The sequence below is a fragment of the Megalobrama amblycephala genome, linkage group LG6 (assembly GCF_018812025.1).
Source record: "Megalobrama amblycephala isolate DHTTF-2021 linkage group LG6, ASM1881202v1, whole genome shotgun sequence".
Taxonomy (NCBI): domain Eukaryota; kingdom Metazoa; phylum Chordata; class Actinopteri; order Cypriniformes; family Xenocyprididae; genus Megalobrama; species Megalobrama amblycephala.
Window position 1 is genome coordinate 9,283,719 of NC_063049.1, and position 16,818 is coordinate 9,300,536.

General features: G+C 36.5%; 1 protein-coding gene across 8 annotated transcripts in view; it reads right to left on the reverse strand.

Annotated features, from left to right (window-relative positions):
- dip2a (disco-interacting protein 2 homolog A) overlaps positions 1 to 16,818 on the reverse strand; it is a 162,487-nt gene that overhangs the window by 3,841 nt on the left and 141,828 nt on the right. For all 8 annotated transcript variants that reach the window (XM_048192864.1, XM_048192863.1, XM_048192861.1 and 5 more), the window contains 19 exons: positions 15,902 to 16,021; positions 15,692 to 15,806; positions 14,507 to 14,646; positions 14,195 to 14,331; positions 11,971 to 12,051; positions 11,760 to 11,887; positions 11,382 to 11,496; positions 10,998 to 11,205; positions 10,819 to 10,919; positions 9,394 to 9,474; positions 9,185 to 9,308; positions 8,969 to 9,090; positions 7,976 to 8,087; positions 7,248 to 7,357; positions 7,023 to 7,153; positions 6,737 to 6,905; positions 5,642 to 5,812; positions 1,201 to 1,262; positions 781 to 838 (listed from right to left, as the gene is read on the reverse strand). In XM_048192864.1, coding sequence (XP_048048821.1) covers positions 781 to 838; positions 1,201 to 1,262; positions 5,642 to 5,812; positions 6,737 to 6,905; positions 7,023 to 7,153; positions 7,248 to 7,357; positions 7,976 to 8,087; positions 8,969 to 9,090; positions 9,185 to 9,308; positions 9,394 to 9,474; positions 10,819 to 10,919; positions 10,998 to 11,205; positions 11,382 to 11,496; positions 11,760 to 11,887; positions 11,971 to 12,051; positions 14,195 to 14,331; positions 14,507 to 14,646; positions 15,692 to 15,806; positions 15,902 to 16,021 — 2,285 coding nt within the window. The remainder of the gene's footprint in view (positions 1 to 780; positions 839 to 1,200; positions 1,263 to 5,641; positions 5,813 to 6,736; positions 6,906 to 7,022; positions 7,154 to 7,247; positions 7,358 to 7,975; positions 8,088 to 8,968; positions 9,091 to 9,184; positions 9,309 to 9,393; positions 9,475 to 10,818; positions 10,920 to 10,997; positions 11,206 to 11,381; positions 11,497 to 11,759; positions 11,888 to 11,970; positions 12,052 to 14,194; positions 14,332 to 14,506; positions 14,647 to 15,691; positions 15,807 to 15,901; positions 16,022 to 16,818) is intronic.

Sequence of the window (16,818 nt, forward strand, 5' to 3'; positions counted from 1 at the left end):
TTATTAATCATTGTTAATGTTAATTTAAACATTTACTAATACATTATTAAAATCTTGTTAACATTAGTTAATGCACTGTGAACTAACATGAACAAACAATGAACAACTGTATTTTAATTAACTAATGTTAATGAAGATTAGTAAATATAGTAACAAATGTATTGCTCATGGTTAGTTCATGTTAGTTAATACATTAACTAATGTTCAACTAATGAACCTTATTGTAGTGTTACCAAGTTTTTAATTTTCATACTGTAATAATTTCACAGTTAATCTCCAAATTAATGTAGAAACAACATAAAGACAGTATATTTTAATTATTTGATCTAACAGGTAGGAAATATACAGAAATTGAATAAAGTTAGGAAACACTTCAGTCTTCACTGCATAAATTATAAATTAAATATAGATTAATCCTTATTAAAGCTACAAAAGTTATTCAGTCAAGAGCAGCGAGTGATTTTCTGTTTGTCTTGTTGTTTGATTAACACTAATGACAGACATCACAGCAGCAGGTTTATTAGGCTGCTGTCACTTTAAGTCCGGCCGTACATGATGCTGATCTGACACACATCTGACGTTTTTACAACTCTTTACGGGCCATGTAAGACTTTATTTAACTCATTTAAGACTGTGCTTACAAAGATACTTAATTTTTGGCATAACTTTGTGTGGTTTATGTCTATTCAAATGCTTAAGAAAACTCAAAGCAGCTGGTGCGCTGTCTGAAGTGGCTATATATATATATATATATACTGTATATATTTAGATATTTCTCACCTTCCCAGATTCCATCAGTGGCAGACTGTGTGGTGAGCCTCTCTCGACTAATCGAACTCTATAATCGAACAATGTAAAAAAAAAAGAGAGAGAGATAAATAATGATATTACATCCATAATGAGACTGTTGACCTTCCCTTACCCCTGAACCCACACTTAAACATACCCATACCTGTATCCACCTCAATAGCAGTATAAGTGTTTAACAATACAACATCAAACAATAAGTACATTGAACCTAAAAAATATTATTTTTAATTATTATACTCTCAATTAGAAAAGTTGATTCCACTTTATGTTAGGTGTTTTTAACTACTATGTACTTAATCAAACTTTTTACATATAATTTAATAACTAATTACACATTGTTTGGCACTGGTATATAAGCATAAGGAAAAGCAGAAGTGTGTGTTGTAGCACCTGTCATGCCGCAGGGCCCTCATGTCTAGATATACTGTGGTGGGGTCCGGCCCAGAGGTGCCCTAGAAACAAACAACAGCACGATCACTGCAAGCATGCAATATATCTGCCACCATAGAGTCTGTGATTAAACTAGTGGCTCTGCGGCACCATCAAGGCCAGCTCTGTTTGACCAGTACAACACAGAAACACTGGCTTAACCTATGATGTGGGTTTCTGTTTAGATGGGGAATACTTAAAGCAACCTGTTTGAAAACAGTCAATGTATTTTCACCAAAATTTAGAAATTACACACTTATCCTTCATAACATAAGTAACAAAAAGAAGTTTGTCATAAAAGGGATCGTTCACCCAAAAAATGAAAATTCGGTAATTATTTAAGGGCAGTTCGCACCAAAGACAATAACTATAATGCTAACTATAACTATAAAGATATAATACTCGTTCTAATTCTATGAGAATAGAGAACTCCAAACCACAACTATAATGATAAAGACACAGAAGAATTATATAATTGGAATTATTCTCAGAAGTAATTTTTTACAGATGATGAACGATAAAAACACTGACAGCCTATCAGAATCCACCTCACATTAAAGAGCTCAAGCATTTAAAGCAACAGACTAGACAACTGCATGTGCACTTATAATAAACAGAACGATGTCATCTGATGGTGTGGATGCTGATATAGTTATATATATAGTTATATCTGATATAGATATATCAATCTTGGTGTGAACAGGCCTTTTGTGAGGGTTGGTGTAGGAAGTGAGGACCCAAATGCAGAGATGCACTTCAATGTTCATTATTTAGAAAATAAGTCCAAAAAGTAGAGTAGGGCTTGAGCACAAGACTGGGTGCAGGACATGACAAGACTGGGAACAGGATAGCACACATAGATCTCACAATGCACCGCAATAACGAGTGTACAACAAATGCACGTTCAACAGTTAGAGAATATCCATAATGCACATGAATTCCCATGTCTGACCAGAAGATGGCGCCCACAGCTGAATCATCCATCCATCCACTTCCTAATGTGGCTACAGCGTAATATCATACAGGTATAAATTCATTTTTACTTGATTATCAAATTGTTTAGTTAAGATTTATTCATGCTAGTTTTCATAAAAGAGTTCAAGATAATTTTTTTCATTACCACTGGAGCTGCCAGTTTGCTAAGATTCAATTAAAGAGATTATTAAACAGCAACCACAAACCATGCAAAAGCGGCACTCAGAGTACGAATTCACTCACTCGTTTTCAGTCAAACCTTCAAGTGGACTATATTAGTGGACTAATGTAGGGAATAGTGAATGAGGGTAGAGGGGCGATTTCAAACACAGCAAGGGAGAATAAATATGGAAGGAAATCAGGAGGGTAACAAGGGAGAGCAGATGGGGAAAATAAACCAATAATCAGATAACAAGAAGGGCAATGTCAAGACAATAGACAGGAGAACACATGGCACATAGAAACAAACATGACAGAAACAAGAGCACATGGCCAGTGAACACAATCACAAGCCATGAGCTCAAACAAAACTTGACATGAACACACAGCTAATGAGAGCTCTCACCGACTGCGTGTTCACACAAAACAAGACGACACGAAAGCATGCGGCCGGAAAAAAACACGAACCGCAGGCTATACTGAAAACAACAAACGTGGACAGTAGAGCGTACGACCTGAGTGAACTTGAAACCACACGCTCAAACAACAAGACAGAGCATGCGAGAATGAGCGAATGCTTATCCTGTGCATTCACAACAGAAGACAAAACACACAGAGCTTGAACACCCAAACCCTGACACAGAACCGAAACCAAACTAGACCGAAGTGCCGGGATCTGAACACCATGCTCCGCACACAAAACTCACATGAACAGAAGAGCGTACAGCCCGAGCGAACTCAGAATCGCACGCTCACAATGAACTCTGACACCTTTACTCACCCTCATGTCATTCCTAAACTTAGACTTTTCTTCATGAATGTTGGTAACCAAACAGATACGGTTCACATTGACCGGACAAAAAATACAATGGAAGTCAATGGGAACTGAAGCTATTTGGTTACCAACATTCATCAAAATATCTTCCATTATGTTCCACAGAAGAAGAGATTGGAACAACATGAAGGCGAGTAAATGATGACAATTTCTTTTCATTCTTGGGTGGACTATCCCTTTTTCTTCTTCTCAGGTACATCAGATACTGTATAAAAAATTTAAAAAATCCCCTTAGTTCTTGTAAATATCGTACTCTTATTGAAATCGTTGTAGGATGGAATGAGGCATTGCAGCAGTTACAATGGTCTGGGTCATGAATGTAACCCCTGTAACTACAAACACAATTCTACTCTATATGCATGGCTACAAGCAATGCTTTGGCACAGCCTACAATAGATATACAGTAAATGCAGGGCCAAGCACAAAAGCTGTGAAGAGGCAGAGCAGGCGTATGTATACATCAGTCACTGAGGCACTGTCACAAATGCAAACTGCATGGCTAGATGCTTGATTTTATACACCTCTGGCAATGGGTCTGTTTGAAACACCTGATTTCAATAATTAAGAGGTGTCCCAATACTTTTGTCCATATAGAGGGTATGCACATGACGTCACTGTCGGCTGGAGTGACTGTGGTTACGCCCACTGAGTGGCAAAAAGACATTGGTTTTCAGCATGATTTCTGCGAAAAACACACAAAACACATCCAAAACGGGAAAGAGCTTTGTGATTGACTGTACAAATAGATTTGACAAGAAATGTAAGGTATATTTTTACAGACTGCTGAAAGCTACAGAAAAGAGAAGCAAATGGATTGCTGCAATCCACAGAAACAACTGGACTGCAGAGAAACGTGGTTTAGCAGTTATCATTTTGTGTCAATATGTTGAATTTTGAGGTCAATCATACCCTATATATTGTATTATATATTGTGTTGACAACTCATCAATTACATATTTACCATCTCATATTCTGCATAATTGGGTGTTTTTAAATAAACACTGACAAAATTATACAAGACTGTACGATATATATAATATTGATATAAGTGATAACCCAGATTTCGACCTACCTATATTGTATTTATAAAGCGTTTACAGGCAAATTTGCTTTATGTCTTTCCCCGGCATCAAAATCAGGCACATATAAATGTCAGGAAACATGATTCCTGGCTGCATGTCAATATCCATGGATCACTGGATCTTTGATAAATTGTAAATTGTTTTCGCAGTTTCCCTTATTAAATTCAGTCAAGCAGCAGCTCTTTTGCCACTCAGTCCGGCTGAGAGAGCGTGATCCGGCGGGAAAGTGACAACAATGCATATCCTCTAAATAAATAATGGCCAAAATAATACCTATTAATCTTATGAATACTTAACAGAAATTAATCTAGAGTGTTCCAAAAAAAGTATATAGACTTTAAAGTCACATTTCATTAAAAGAAACTTGTTAGTTTGTTAAAAAAAATTGTTGGATCACTTGATATATGAAGAATATATGAATATATGATATATGAAATTCCAAACCTAATGATCATTTTTAAATAATCCAATAACATAAACTGTTAACATCTGATATTGATATCGGGATCATTGTTATAATCCTACATGTATATATTTAATATATACTTAATGTTCTGAAATAAAACATGGCAACAGTGCTGGCACAAATAATGTAATATAATAAAAAGTAATACCAAGGTATTAGATTCCGGAAGCAAAGCAGTCTTAATGTCATGCACATGAGCATTTATACACACACACACACACACAGACATATGAAAAGCAGAGCCTTTACAAGCGTCCTGGAAGCCCCCTGCTAGCACCCCTGTGCTCCCCATCAGGGTCACAGTACCTGCTCAGCCAACTTGCCCAGCCTGTTGGGCTGACGAGAGGGCATGGAGCAGCAGACAAACACAGCGCACATTTAATACACAAACAGATACATATACATACAGTTACAGACGGGCAACCAGGCCAGTCAAACAGAACATTTAAAAACAAGAACAACAGATAAAGGCCTATTCACACCAAGAGTGATGCCACCCAAAACAGTGTTACAAATCAATGTTTTACACCAAAACTATTCACTGATAACTTTGGAGAAAATGTTACATATCTGAACAAACGTGGAAATTTAAGTGTTGTAATCAATGCATAGCTAAAATGTAATGTATGTGTTATCAATCTATCGCAGAGTATTCTGGACACAAGGGCCAAAAAGCGGTCAGTCATTTTTTTTCAACAAGAAAAAATAAGTGATTTGTCGCAGGGCTAACTTTCACATTTGGTGTGAAGAGATTTACTGTATAGGAAAGCACTATTTTGTTTTAATATTATGTCATGATGACAAATCATGGTGAAATTTCACACTCAATGTGAACAGGTCTTTTAAAAGCGCACATCAGGGTTTCTACCTACACTGGTCACTCACCTGAAGACAAATGGCCACATTGACCCTGCAGCCGAAGGTGGTGCTGACAGCCCGTGTCGAGAGCCCCAGGTCTTTGAAGATCTTGGAGAAGGACTGAGTAAGTGCGATGCGAGGACGTTCCTCGGCCACCACCATACAGGTCCGTACACACGACAGATTCACGTTCCGTAACTGCATTCGTACAGACGGGAGTTAAAGTCAATGGTACACATAAAACTCACACACAACTTAATTTATTAATAAATGTAAGTAAAACTATTACAATATGCCAAAACACAGAGACTGGAAATATAGTCCAAGAAAATGTAAAACAGAACCTGGATATAAATAAATAAATAAATAAATAAAAGAACCAATATTTATTAATTCAATTCATTAAACGCTGAGGGTAATTGTTTGTGGTCGGTTGAGGTTGCATTTATTTGATCAAAAACAGTAAAAGCAGCAATATTGTGAAATATTATTATCTAAAATAACTGTTTTGTGTGTAAATATATTGTAAAATGTAATTTATTTCTGTGATCAAAGCTGAATTTTCAGCATCATTACTCCAGTCTTCAGTGTCACATGATCCTTCAGAAATCATTCTAATATGATGATTTGCTGCTTAAGAAACATTTCTCATTATTATCAGCATGGAAACAGTGATGCATTTTATTTTTCAGGATTCTTTGATGAATAGAAAGTTCAAAAGAACAGCATTTATTTGAAATAGAAATTTTTTGTAACATTATAAATGTCTTTACTGTCACTTTTGATCAATTTAATGCATCCTTGCTGAAAAAAAGTATTGATTTCTTTTAAAAGAAAATTGAATGTCATAATGAAATATGATTATGTTAAATAATTATGTAGACTAAAGGTGCGGTCACACTAAATGTGCGATATTTTGGTGAAACTTTGCAGGCCAAAAATGGTCCATTGTCCATTGTGAAGCGATGCATAATGAAGACAAGCAGCTTTCTGTTGGTCGGCACAACGAATTAGAGTGTCTAACTTGAACATGAGTGAAAAGGACCTGATTTCATCCATGAAATTTCACCGAACATGGGTAAATGTGACCGCACATTAAAAGTGTGTAAGTATAAGACTGACCCGCAGAGCTTCAGTCTGGGAGCCCAGGCCTTTGGTGCACATCTCCATCACAGAATACGAACAGAACGTCACTCGTACTTTATACTGACTGACCGCAGACAGCCACAGAGACGCATTGGTCTCCAGCTCCAGAGGAGGAACCAGAATAGACTGATGGCCTGAGTACACACTGCAAACACAAACACCATTTGCATTACACGAACCATTATTTTACGAGCCTCCCAACTGAAAATAAGCGTGAGGTTTTGGCTGACGTCATGTGAAGTTCGTGTGTCCCGTCTCTCACCTGCAGAGACACCAGAGGGCAAAGCCCAGGCCACAGTAGGGGTCCAGGCAGATGGCGATCTGTCGAGACGGGTACAGCTCACACTGCAGCTTAATAGAGCGACACAAGGCACTGGTGGCGGCATGGGACATCTGCGACAAACACATGGTGTTAGAAACGACAGTCCCACATTTTAAGATGAAAGTGTTATAGGCCTGTGGATGATGATGGGTTAGACAGATTCACCTTGACCCCAGCGAGGATTCCTGTGGTGGACACACTGAAGTCCAGGTAGGCGAGCATCTCTGGGGTGGGAGGTTTGTAGATCTGAGGAATCCTCTTTCTTGGGAGATCATCTGAAATGGAATCAATAAACCTGATTTAAAGAGGACCTGTTATGCTTTTTTACTTTCTTTAGTGTGTAATGCTGCTGTTTGAGCATGAAGAAGCTCTGCAAAGTCCCTCCAGCAGGAGTTCTTCTCTATTTCAGTGTCACTGTTTCTGAACTCCCTGAAACTCCTCCACTGTAGTCTTGAGGTTTCTTCCAGGAACAAACACGTCACAATATTTCTCATTTAAATAATTCATATGCATAATAAAGGGGCGGGGTTAGTTAGTGTGTTGAAACTGGCGGTTATGGTAAGGGGCAGGACATTTCCCAAACACGCTCAAAATTCTTGACCAATCACAACACACTGATCCAGCCGACCAATCAGAGCACATTGTGCTTTTCAGAAGGAGGGGCTTCATAGAGACAGGAAGTAAATAGAGCGTTACTGACAGACTGGGAAGAGAGGAGCTGCAACAATGGAGAATATGAGGAAAATAATCAACATTCAAACATGAAAACATGTTCTAGTAGAGCCCAAAACAACATCAAGACTTTGTAAAAGGGCTTAATATGGGCTCTTTAAGATTTCTTTTACAAACAATGGCAATTATACAGAAGTACTGTATGTAACTGATGTCTTTACCTGTGTCCAGTATCAGCGGCCATGTTTTAATGTCCACAGCAGCCGCTGCCTCTTTGGATTTCAGTAGTTTCATTATTGCTTGTGTTGTCAGAATACATACAGACTTACTGACCTGTCAAACATATGCAACGGGAGAGCAAAGTTACAGTCACATGATAGTGATCAACAGTCAGAATGAATGGAGTCGCTAAAGGCCAAAATCTTCATATTTTTAGTCTAAATAAATATTAATCTAAAAGTGGTCCCAAAAAGTATATAGAGATTAAAGACTTTGTTAGAAAAAGCTGGACCACTTCATTAAATAAATTGCTAATTTATTGAAAAGCAAAAGTTCTGATAAAAGCTCTGACATCATTTGTTTGCAATACCACTTGATTTTAAATGTAATTTAATTCAATGACATTCTAAAATATAATAAAATAAATAAAAACACTTCACGCATAAGGTTCAATTGGTTAGATTATTCATGAGGCATTAATGTTAATTTACACAATAAAAAAAAAAAAAAAAAAAATATATATATATATATATATGACCTATTTCACTGACCACGCTTGTGCAGCTGATCAATACATATATATATATATATATATATATATATATATATATATATATATATATATATATATATATATATATATATAAATATAGAATTTATATAAAAATGCATTATATAATGTATAATTATATAATTATGTTAATCTAGATTAAAATTATGAATAATATAATAATACATTTAAATTAAATAAATTATAAATAACATAAAAATAAGTAAAAATACATTTAAAAATTCATAAATAATAATGATAATAAATGCTGTCACAGAAGAAAAAATGATGATACCTGATGAATTAACTAATATTAACAAAATGAATGTTATTGCTAAAGTGTTAAATATATTTAAATCAAACACAGTAAAGACTGTGCTGGTCACAAGGGGGCGCTAGAGTTTCTGTTCATCGGCTAAGGAAGCATGGCATGTGCTGTGGTCACCTCAACAATCATCTTGACGGTGGGCAGGGTTGTGGTTAAGTTCTGTGGGTGTGGAGGCCTGACGGTGACTGGAACGCAGCCGGCGTACAGGCAGCCATAGAAAGTGGCGATCAGATCGATACCTGCAAAGGAGAAAGACAGAGATAAATTAGCTTTAAACTACTAGCTGAAAACTCTTCATCAGACCACAGTGATATAAATCTCCTTCTCTCTTACCAGGAGGATAAACGAGTGCTACATGGTCTCCAGCGTTAAGCCGGCCTCTTTCCATCAGCGCCACCGCCACACGCTCTGCACGCTTGTGCAGCTGAACACAAGACGCTGTGTTGGCCACAGTGCCCTGAAAACAACAAACACACGTACAGTGAGAAGACAGTGAATATACACACCATCCGTCCTGGGCGGAGAGACGACGAGTGCCGTACCTTGGCGTTGAGCAGCAGAAACAGAGGGTGATCTGGAGTGGCCTGAGCCCTCCACTGCAGAACATCCTGCATATACAGGAACTACAAGAGATGAGAGAGACTCATTCAGACATCAGCATACTTCAGCATCCTGCAGTCTACCTGCCCCTTACTACAACAAAATACTTTGCTTGTTTTGTTGCTTTTTGTTAGTTTTGTTGCCTATTTTGTTGGCATATATTCAATTCTGTGCTTTTTTTTATTTTTTTTTATTTATATTCACTTGCTTGCTTATATTGTTCAATTTTGTTCATTTTGTTTATTTTGTTGATGTATATTCATTTTGTTGCTTATTTTGTTCTTTTTTGTTCATTTTGTTTGCTTATTTTGTTGATGTATATTTATTTAGTTGCTTATTTTGTTGATGTATATTCATTTTGTTGCTTATTTTGTTCTTTTTTGTGCATTTTGTTGCTTATTTTGTTCTTTTTTGTTCATTTTGTTGCTTATTTTGTAGGCATATATTCATTTTGGTGCTTATTTTTTATTATATTCACTTGATTTTAAATATTTCTATGTTTCAGAGTTGTGTTTGTTTCCTCTTTTTGTTTAGAAGATAAACGATCCTTTAAATCTAATTTGTAAAAGTTTGGCATCTCATAAATAGTCCTCACTTTAGATGAGCTCAGAAAAATAGTAACCTGACAACTACTAAATGTTTTATAACTACTTGAATAGACTAACTATTACTATATGTCTAATAATAAGATGTATAAATGTACATTTAAATAGTTTATTAATCATTTACTCACACTTTCTAAATGATCTTATGAACCACTGATAACTCCTAAATAACTGGTTTGTAAATAATGTAATACTTAATTTAGAAATGATAAATTGATCATTAATAAAGTATAAAAAATAAAATTATGAAACACATTATAGATATGCTTATGAATCAACAATTTGTTATTAATCTTTGTTAATGTTAGTTAATAAAAATCCAACTTTTATCATTGTTAGTTCATGTTACTTCAGGTCAGTGAAATATTATTAACTGGTATAATAAATCTCAATTAATTAACATTAACTAAGATTAATAAATGCATTAAAAGTATTGTTCATTGATGGTTTATTTTAACTAATGTAGTTAACTAATGTTAACAAAATGAACCTTATTGAAAAATGTTATCGCAATTATGAAATTACACATGAAGATGTACATAACTGGGTCAAAAAAGCAATCTAAATGCATTTAAAATAAATTTAAACTATAATACGTTTTTTTATTTTTTATTACTTCAATTAACATGCAATTAAGTGTCTGAAAATGTTATATTCAGTTCACACTTAAGTATATTCTTTCCACAATAAATACTAATATTTTTAAAAGCATGCTAAAGTGTACTTCTGTGTCCCTCAGTGGTTCGGGAGAGTTGACTTTACCTGATCATGGTCTTCCAGCTGTGATACATCTCTCCCACAGGCCTGTGCAATTCTCTTTCCCGCCACTAGGTTCCCGACTATCATGGAAGCAGGACCCACCTCTGAAACAGCAGAGACAGCAGGTCATGTGATGTGCAGGACAGAAAACCAGCACCCCAGCGCACCCGCGCAGGACTCACCTGTACCCGGCTGCTTCTGTCTCGGCTTGGGCAGGTTGGTGACGCAGGTGTGAGGGCACATGAGGACGTTGCAGGGGTGCAGGGCTCCCTCCAGGAAGCGCTGTTTGGTCTCTGAGATGTGGATGCCGCCCAGAGGAGCTTTGGGGAGTGTGTTAGCTGGAACCAGAGCCAGACAGTACACTCCTACCTGATGGATGCTGTCGATGGCCTGATAGTGAGACAGAAAATATGTGTGTTGTTTTGTGGATATTACGAGTGAATACTTCACCCACTCAGTCTTTATTATCACTGTTTTCGAAATGTAAGAATAACAGTTGAGTTATCAAAACTATGACAATACATAAATAGAAGTATGGTATAATGTAGAATAAAACCCAAGCACACCTGTAGCACTCGACTCATCCACTGAAAGCTGTCCTCCTCTGAAGCGTCTGGTCTCTGTTCCGCCACCACAACAATGCGTTCATCGTGCAGCACCGACACAGAGAAAACCGCAATCCTGACAGAACAAAGATGCACTTTTCAGAGATACATATTCATCTCAAGTCAAGAGTAAAACACTAGGAAATTAATTCTCCAGCCTGTAACTTCAAAATAACTTTTGCCACAGATTTATGTTTTTCTCATAAATGCTATTTGTTTTGTCAGTTATAATACATCTACAGTGTTTTGTCATTCATCATGGGTTTGTGGATAGCAGGACATGTTTGCAGTTGGTTTCAGAAAACATTGCATTGCTAAATATCAGATCAGTTGAGTTACCTTCCTCTATACACAAACTTCATGGGCTCCACCGCCAGAGCTGTTGCCACCACGTCATCTGCGTTATGTCTCCGTCCACTCACCACCATCAGTCCATCCATCTTTCCCACCACAAACACCAGATTATCCTAGAACACAAGAAACAAAAAGATGAACTCTGCATGTTGATTTATAAGTTAAACTGCTTTTGGTGTAATGCATCTGAACGCACCGGCCCGATGAAGCCCAGGAGAGAAGTGCGTGTGAAGGGTCTGTCACTGATGGGAGCTCCTGATGATGTGACTGGAATGGTCTGAAAGTAAACAAAACAACAAAAACTTATTTAATTACTTATTTTTAGGTAAGTTTTTACAAGATGTAATATAAGTCTAAGGTGTCCCCTGAATGTGTCTGTGAAGTTTCAGCTCAAAATACCCTATAGATTTTTTTTAATTCATTTTTTTAACTGCCTATTTTGGGGCATCATTAACTATGCAACGATTCAGGCTGCGGCCCCTTTAAATCATGCGCTCCCTCTGCCCCACGAGCTCTCGACTATAAGTTTAGTTATATAGTGCATAAACAAAGTTCACACAGCTAATATAACCCTCAAATGGATCTTTACAAGATGTTTGTCATTCATGCTGCATGCATGCGTCGGATCATGTGAGTATGGTATTTATTTGGATGTTTACATTTGATTCTGAATGAGTTTGAGGTTTTGCTCTGTGGCTAAAGCTAACATTACACACTGTTGGAGAGATTTATAAAGAATGAAGTTGTGTTTATGAATTATACAGACTGCAAGTGTTTAAAAATGAAAATAGCGACGGCTCTCTTGTCTCCGTGAATACAGTAATAAACGATGGTAACTTTAACCACATTTAACAGTACATTAGCAACATGCTAACGAAACATTTAGAAAGACAATTTACAAATATCACTAAAAATATCATGTAATCATGGATCATGTCAGTTATTATTGCTCCATCTGCCATTTTTCACTGTTGTTCTTGCTTGCTTACCTAGTCTGATGATTCAGCTGTGCACAGATCCAGACGTTAATACTGGCTGCCCTTGTCTAAAGCCTTGAACATGAGCTGGCATATGCAAATATTGGGGGCGTACATATTAATGATCCCAACTGTTACGTAACAGTCTGTGTTATGTTGAGATTCGCCTGTTTTTCGGAGGTCTTTTAAACAAATGAGATTTACATAAGAAGGAGGAAACAATGGAGTTTGAGACTCACTGTATGTCATTTCCATGTACTGAATTCTTGTTATTCAACTATGCCAAGGTAAATTCAATTTTTGATTCTAGGGCACCTTTAACTTGTCACAAACTGTAAACTCACGATAAATGTTGCTGTTTTTCTATAGCTTTAATAAAGTTGTGCCAGCATCTGACAAAATAATATACAGTAATTGATGTGTTTGGTTGTGGGGAAAATGCTTATGATGTTTAAACAGTCTTTCTAGATCCACTTAGTAGATTCATAGGCTTGAAAATTTCAATAAAGTACAATAATAAGACTTAATTTACTTAGTAAATGAACATTTTTAATGAGTGAATGATTCAATGACTCACTCATGAAGACCGACTGGTTTATTAATGTAACTTGCAGAAAGGGCCACTGAATGAATCGGCATTAATCTTGAGTGACTGAAGTTAACCAAAATCTCAACCACATTTAATGAAAATAAAACTGAAATGACGTTATGGCTTAGTACGATTATCAAATCTCAAAGGCTATGGTTTAATTAAATAAATATATGCAATGCGTGTTTCAGAGCGAAGTGTGACAATGTGTTCTTTTATACACAAGCAGCTCATGATCTGCTGGTTGACAGTTAATGTTGCTCCACACAAACTCATCTCTGCATCTGAGTTTGAGTCACTTATAATGTGCATTTGGGAAAGCAATATGTGTCAACCACCTTCATATACTTGTAATGAGAAGCTCTTTATAAGGGCTCTGTAGAATATTCAATTGGTTAATATGTATGATACTGAAAGTATTTGATTTATTGATGATAAATATAAAAACCTGCTTGTGTATTTAAAATACATTTAGTTTATTAGTTCTATTACAGAAATCATGCCTTTTTGTACCATTTTATTAGTTTGTTAAAAAAAGTGCAACCCAAATCCATTGACATTTTATAAGCATTTCAAATAAATAAATATTCTTACATTTAGGCCTAAATATTTGAGTGTCATCTTACAGTTGTACTGTAAAATTATTATTATTATTATTATATTCATTATTTTCTCAATTTGTTATTTTACAGTGAAATATTAGTACTAATAATAGTCATATTGACACCAAAGAACAATCTTTTTTCATTTGTACCCCCCCCCCATGTTCAGCCCTATCTACCACTATTGATTGAAATTTTAAGGCCAACACTAGATGTTTAAAACTCTTGTAGCTTTTGTTTCTCCACTCTCACCTCAAAGACATTCTTTGTCATTCCTGGCAGACCATAGTAGGAGATTCCTGTACTGCTGGAGCTCACGCAGATTTCTCCCACCTCATCCATTCGACACAGGTACGGCGTGCCCTCCAGCCGAATCACACACACCAGCGCTGCACACAGACATGCGTCAGTCAGAGGAATTTAAGATTCAAAACAGTAGAACATTAAACATAACGAGACATAAACATAAAAGCAAAGAATTTATCTACATCCATCCACTCAAAGATCCATCACTCTATTCAAATCTATTTACCAGTCTATCAGTGAGAGTAAAGCAGGTCTCACCTCCAGGCATGACCTGTCCTACATCCTGGACAGTGAGAACGGAGAGCTTCTCCTCTGTGTCAACTCGGATCACCCCGTAACTCAGACCGCTCATGGACAGCACCGCCTTACCCGGAGGAGGAACGCCCATCTCTGGAGGCCTGAACACACATAAACACATGGTCATTCAATGTGAATTTGGCTTGTGTTTGGAATAGCATACTCAGGGTTTCCAAGGTCATTGGGATTGCCGTTTTCCTGGTTATTGGGCTACTTTTGGGTTATTTTTGATTGGCCATTGGCCAAGTTTTGTTACGCATACCTGGCAACCTTGAGCATAATGTCATATGCAAATTCAAATGCAAAATGCAAATGACTACTTTCATTTCCGAATTTCAAAAATGTCAAAATCCAGCGATGTTCCCCCCTCGTTGCTGAGAAATATAATGTAGCGATTCAGTAGCAAAGCTATTTCATTAATAAAAGTCATGGCATAAGGTTGATAAGTTTCTGTGCTTCTGAATGTTTCTGTGTCTCCCAAATCTCTCTGTATGTATGTTTCAATGAAAGGAGCACATTAATGTAGAACAGTGATTTAACTGACTGGAACTGACTGTGCAGCAATCGATTTTAATGCACCCCTTTCAGCCAATCAGAATTGAGTATTCAGGCAGACCATTAATTTACCAACTTACTGAAGTGCTAAAATCTGTTTTGCACCTTTATAATACACTGACAACCAAAATACACAGGTGGTAATGAGAAATGGTAATAAGAAAATCACATGTACAGTAGAATCAAAGGTCATGCTGAGATAAATACTAATATATAGAAAGGTGCACAGTGTCATGCACACAAACACAAAACACCATCATGGAACACATGACACTAAAATAATGCAAGAAATATAAATTTTTCTACATAAGATGCACATTCAGTAAATGATGAGAAACAAAAACTAAGAACAAAGTTATGTCAGTGAAAACCATCAAATGTGAAGTGTCACACAATGAGGATTCTGGGAATGTCAATTAACACATTTTTCCTGTAGCATTTTTACAGTCTTCCTCAATTAAAATTACGATACTTTTTCATAAGGTGAAGTAAACTAGTAAGCCGTGTGTTCTGTGTATATGGTGCAGTATACATGCACTACAATAGCAATGGGTGAGTCTTGTTTAAGTTGCTGTAATGTGATCAGTGTACCTGCGGATGGCGACGGTCATGGCCTCGGAGGAACTTGCACATGGGCAGATCACCTCTGGCCGCAGTCCACGGGCCTGAAAGACGTTGAGGAAGGCATCGCAAGACGAAATAGACCCTGTGGTTCGACATACACAATTAACTTAGACGACCTGGTGACAGTCCAGGATGTGTTCATTCTATTAAGAAGGATGTCTAAAAGTCTGTACTCACAGGGATTGGCTCCGTCAGCAACGATGAGCATGCGGAGGGAACTGAGACTGATGTCTCTCTGATCCCGCTGGGCTAAAAGTGACCAGTGCATGTCCCTGGATTTAACCACTGCAACACGCGCTGGGTAAAAAGCAGTGCACAAGCAATCAGTCACACAGCATTCAATCAGCGGTTATGGTCTAAATTCAATTAGATGTTATGGTCTAAATAGATAGTTGTGCTCATGGATGCTGATTGTACAGCATTTCAACAGCTAAAATATAAAATATATTAACAACTGTGGTGAGAAATTGGTGTTTACCAGATACTGTGTATATAGGAATTAACTATTAAACTTAAAATCTGCATCAGTCTTGTTAAATGTTTTTCAATTTTGAAAGGCTTTCATGCAAAATTAACAACTTTTCTCCACAACGCTCTGTTTTCAGAAAATCTAAATTTATCTTAGAAAGTATGTTAAAAATAAGATGTTTGCAGTGGAAAGTTCACACAGCCCTCTTTCTGTAGTTACATCAGTACACCTACAGCGAGTCTTTCTAAATATTATGAATGAATTCTCATGATACAGATAATATGGAGACATAATTTGAAGAAATATACACTACTGTCCAAAAGTTTGAGGTCCGTAAGAGTTTTTCATGTTTCTTAGAAAAGAAAAAAATTCGCATTTGCATTTTTTTAATTAATAATACATTAAAAAAAGTAATAATGTGTGTTCTATGCTAACACTTGTTTTCTACACTCTAAAAAATGATGGACAAACCCAGCAGTTGGGTTAAATGTTTGCCCAACCTGCTGGGTAGTTTTATTTAATTCAACTATTGTTTAAAAATTACTGTAATGAACCCAAAGTATGTTGGAAATTAACATTTATTAATAGGTTTAATGATTAATAATTAAATAATAAATAAATTAAA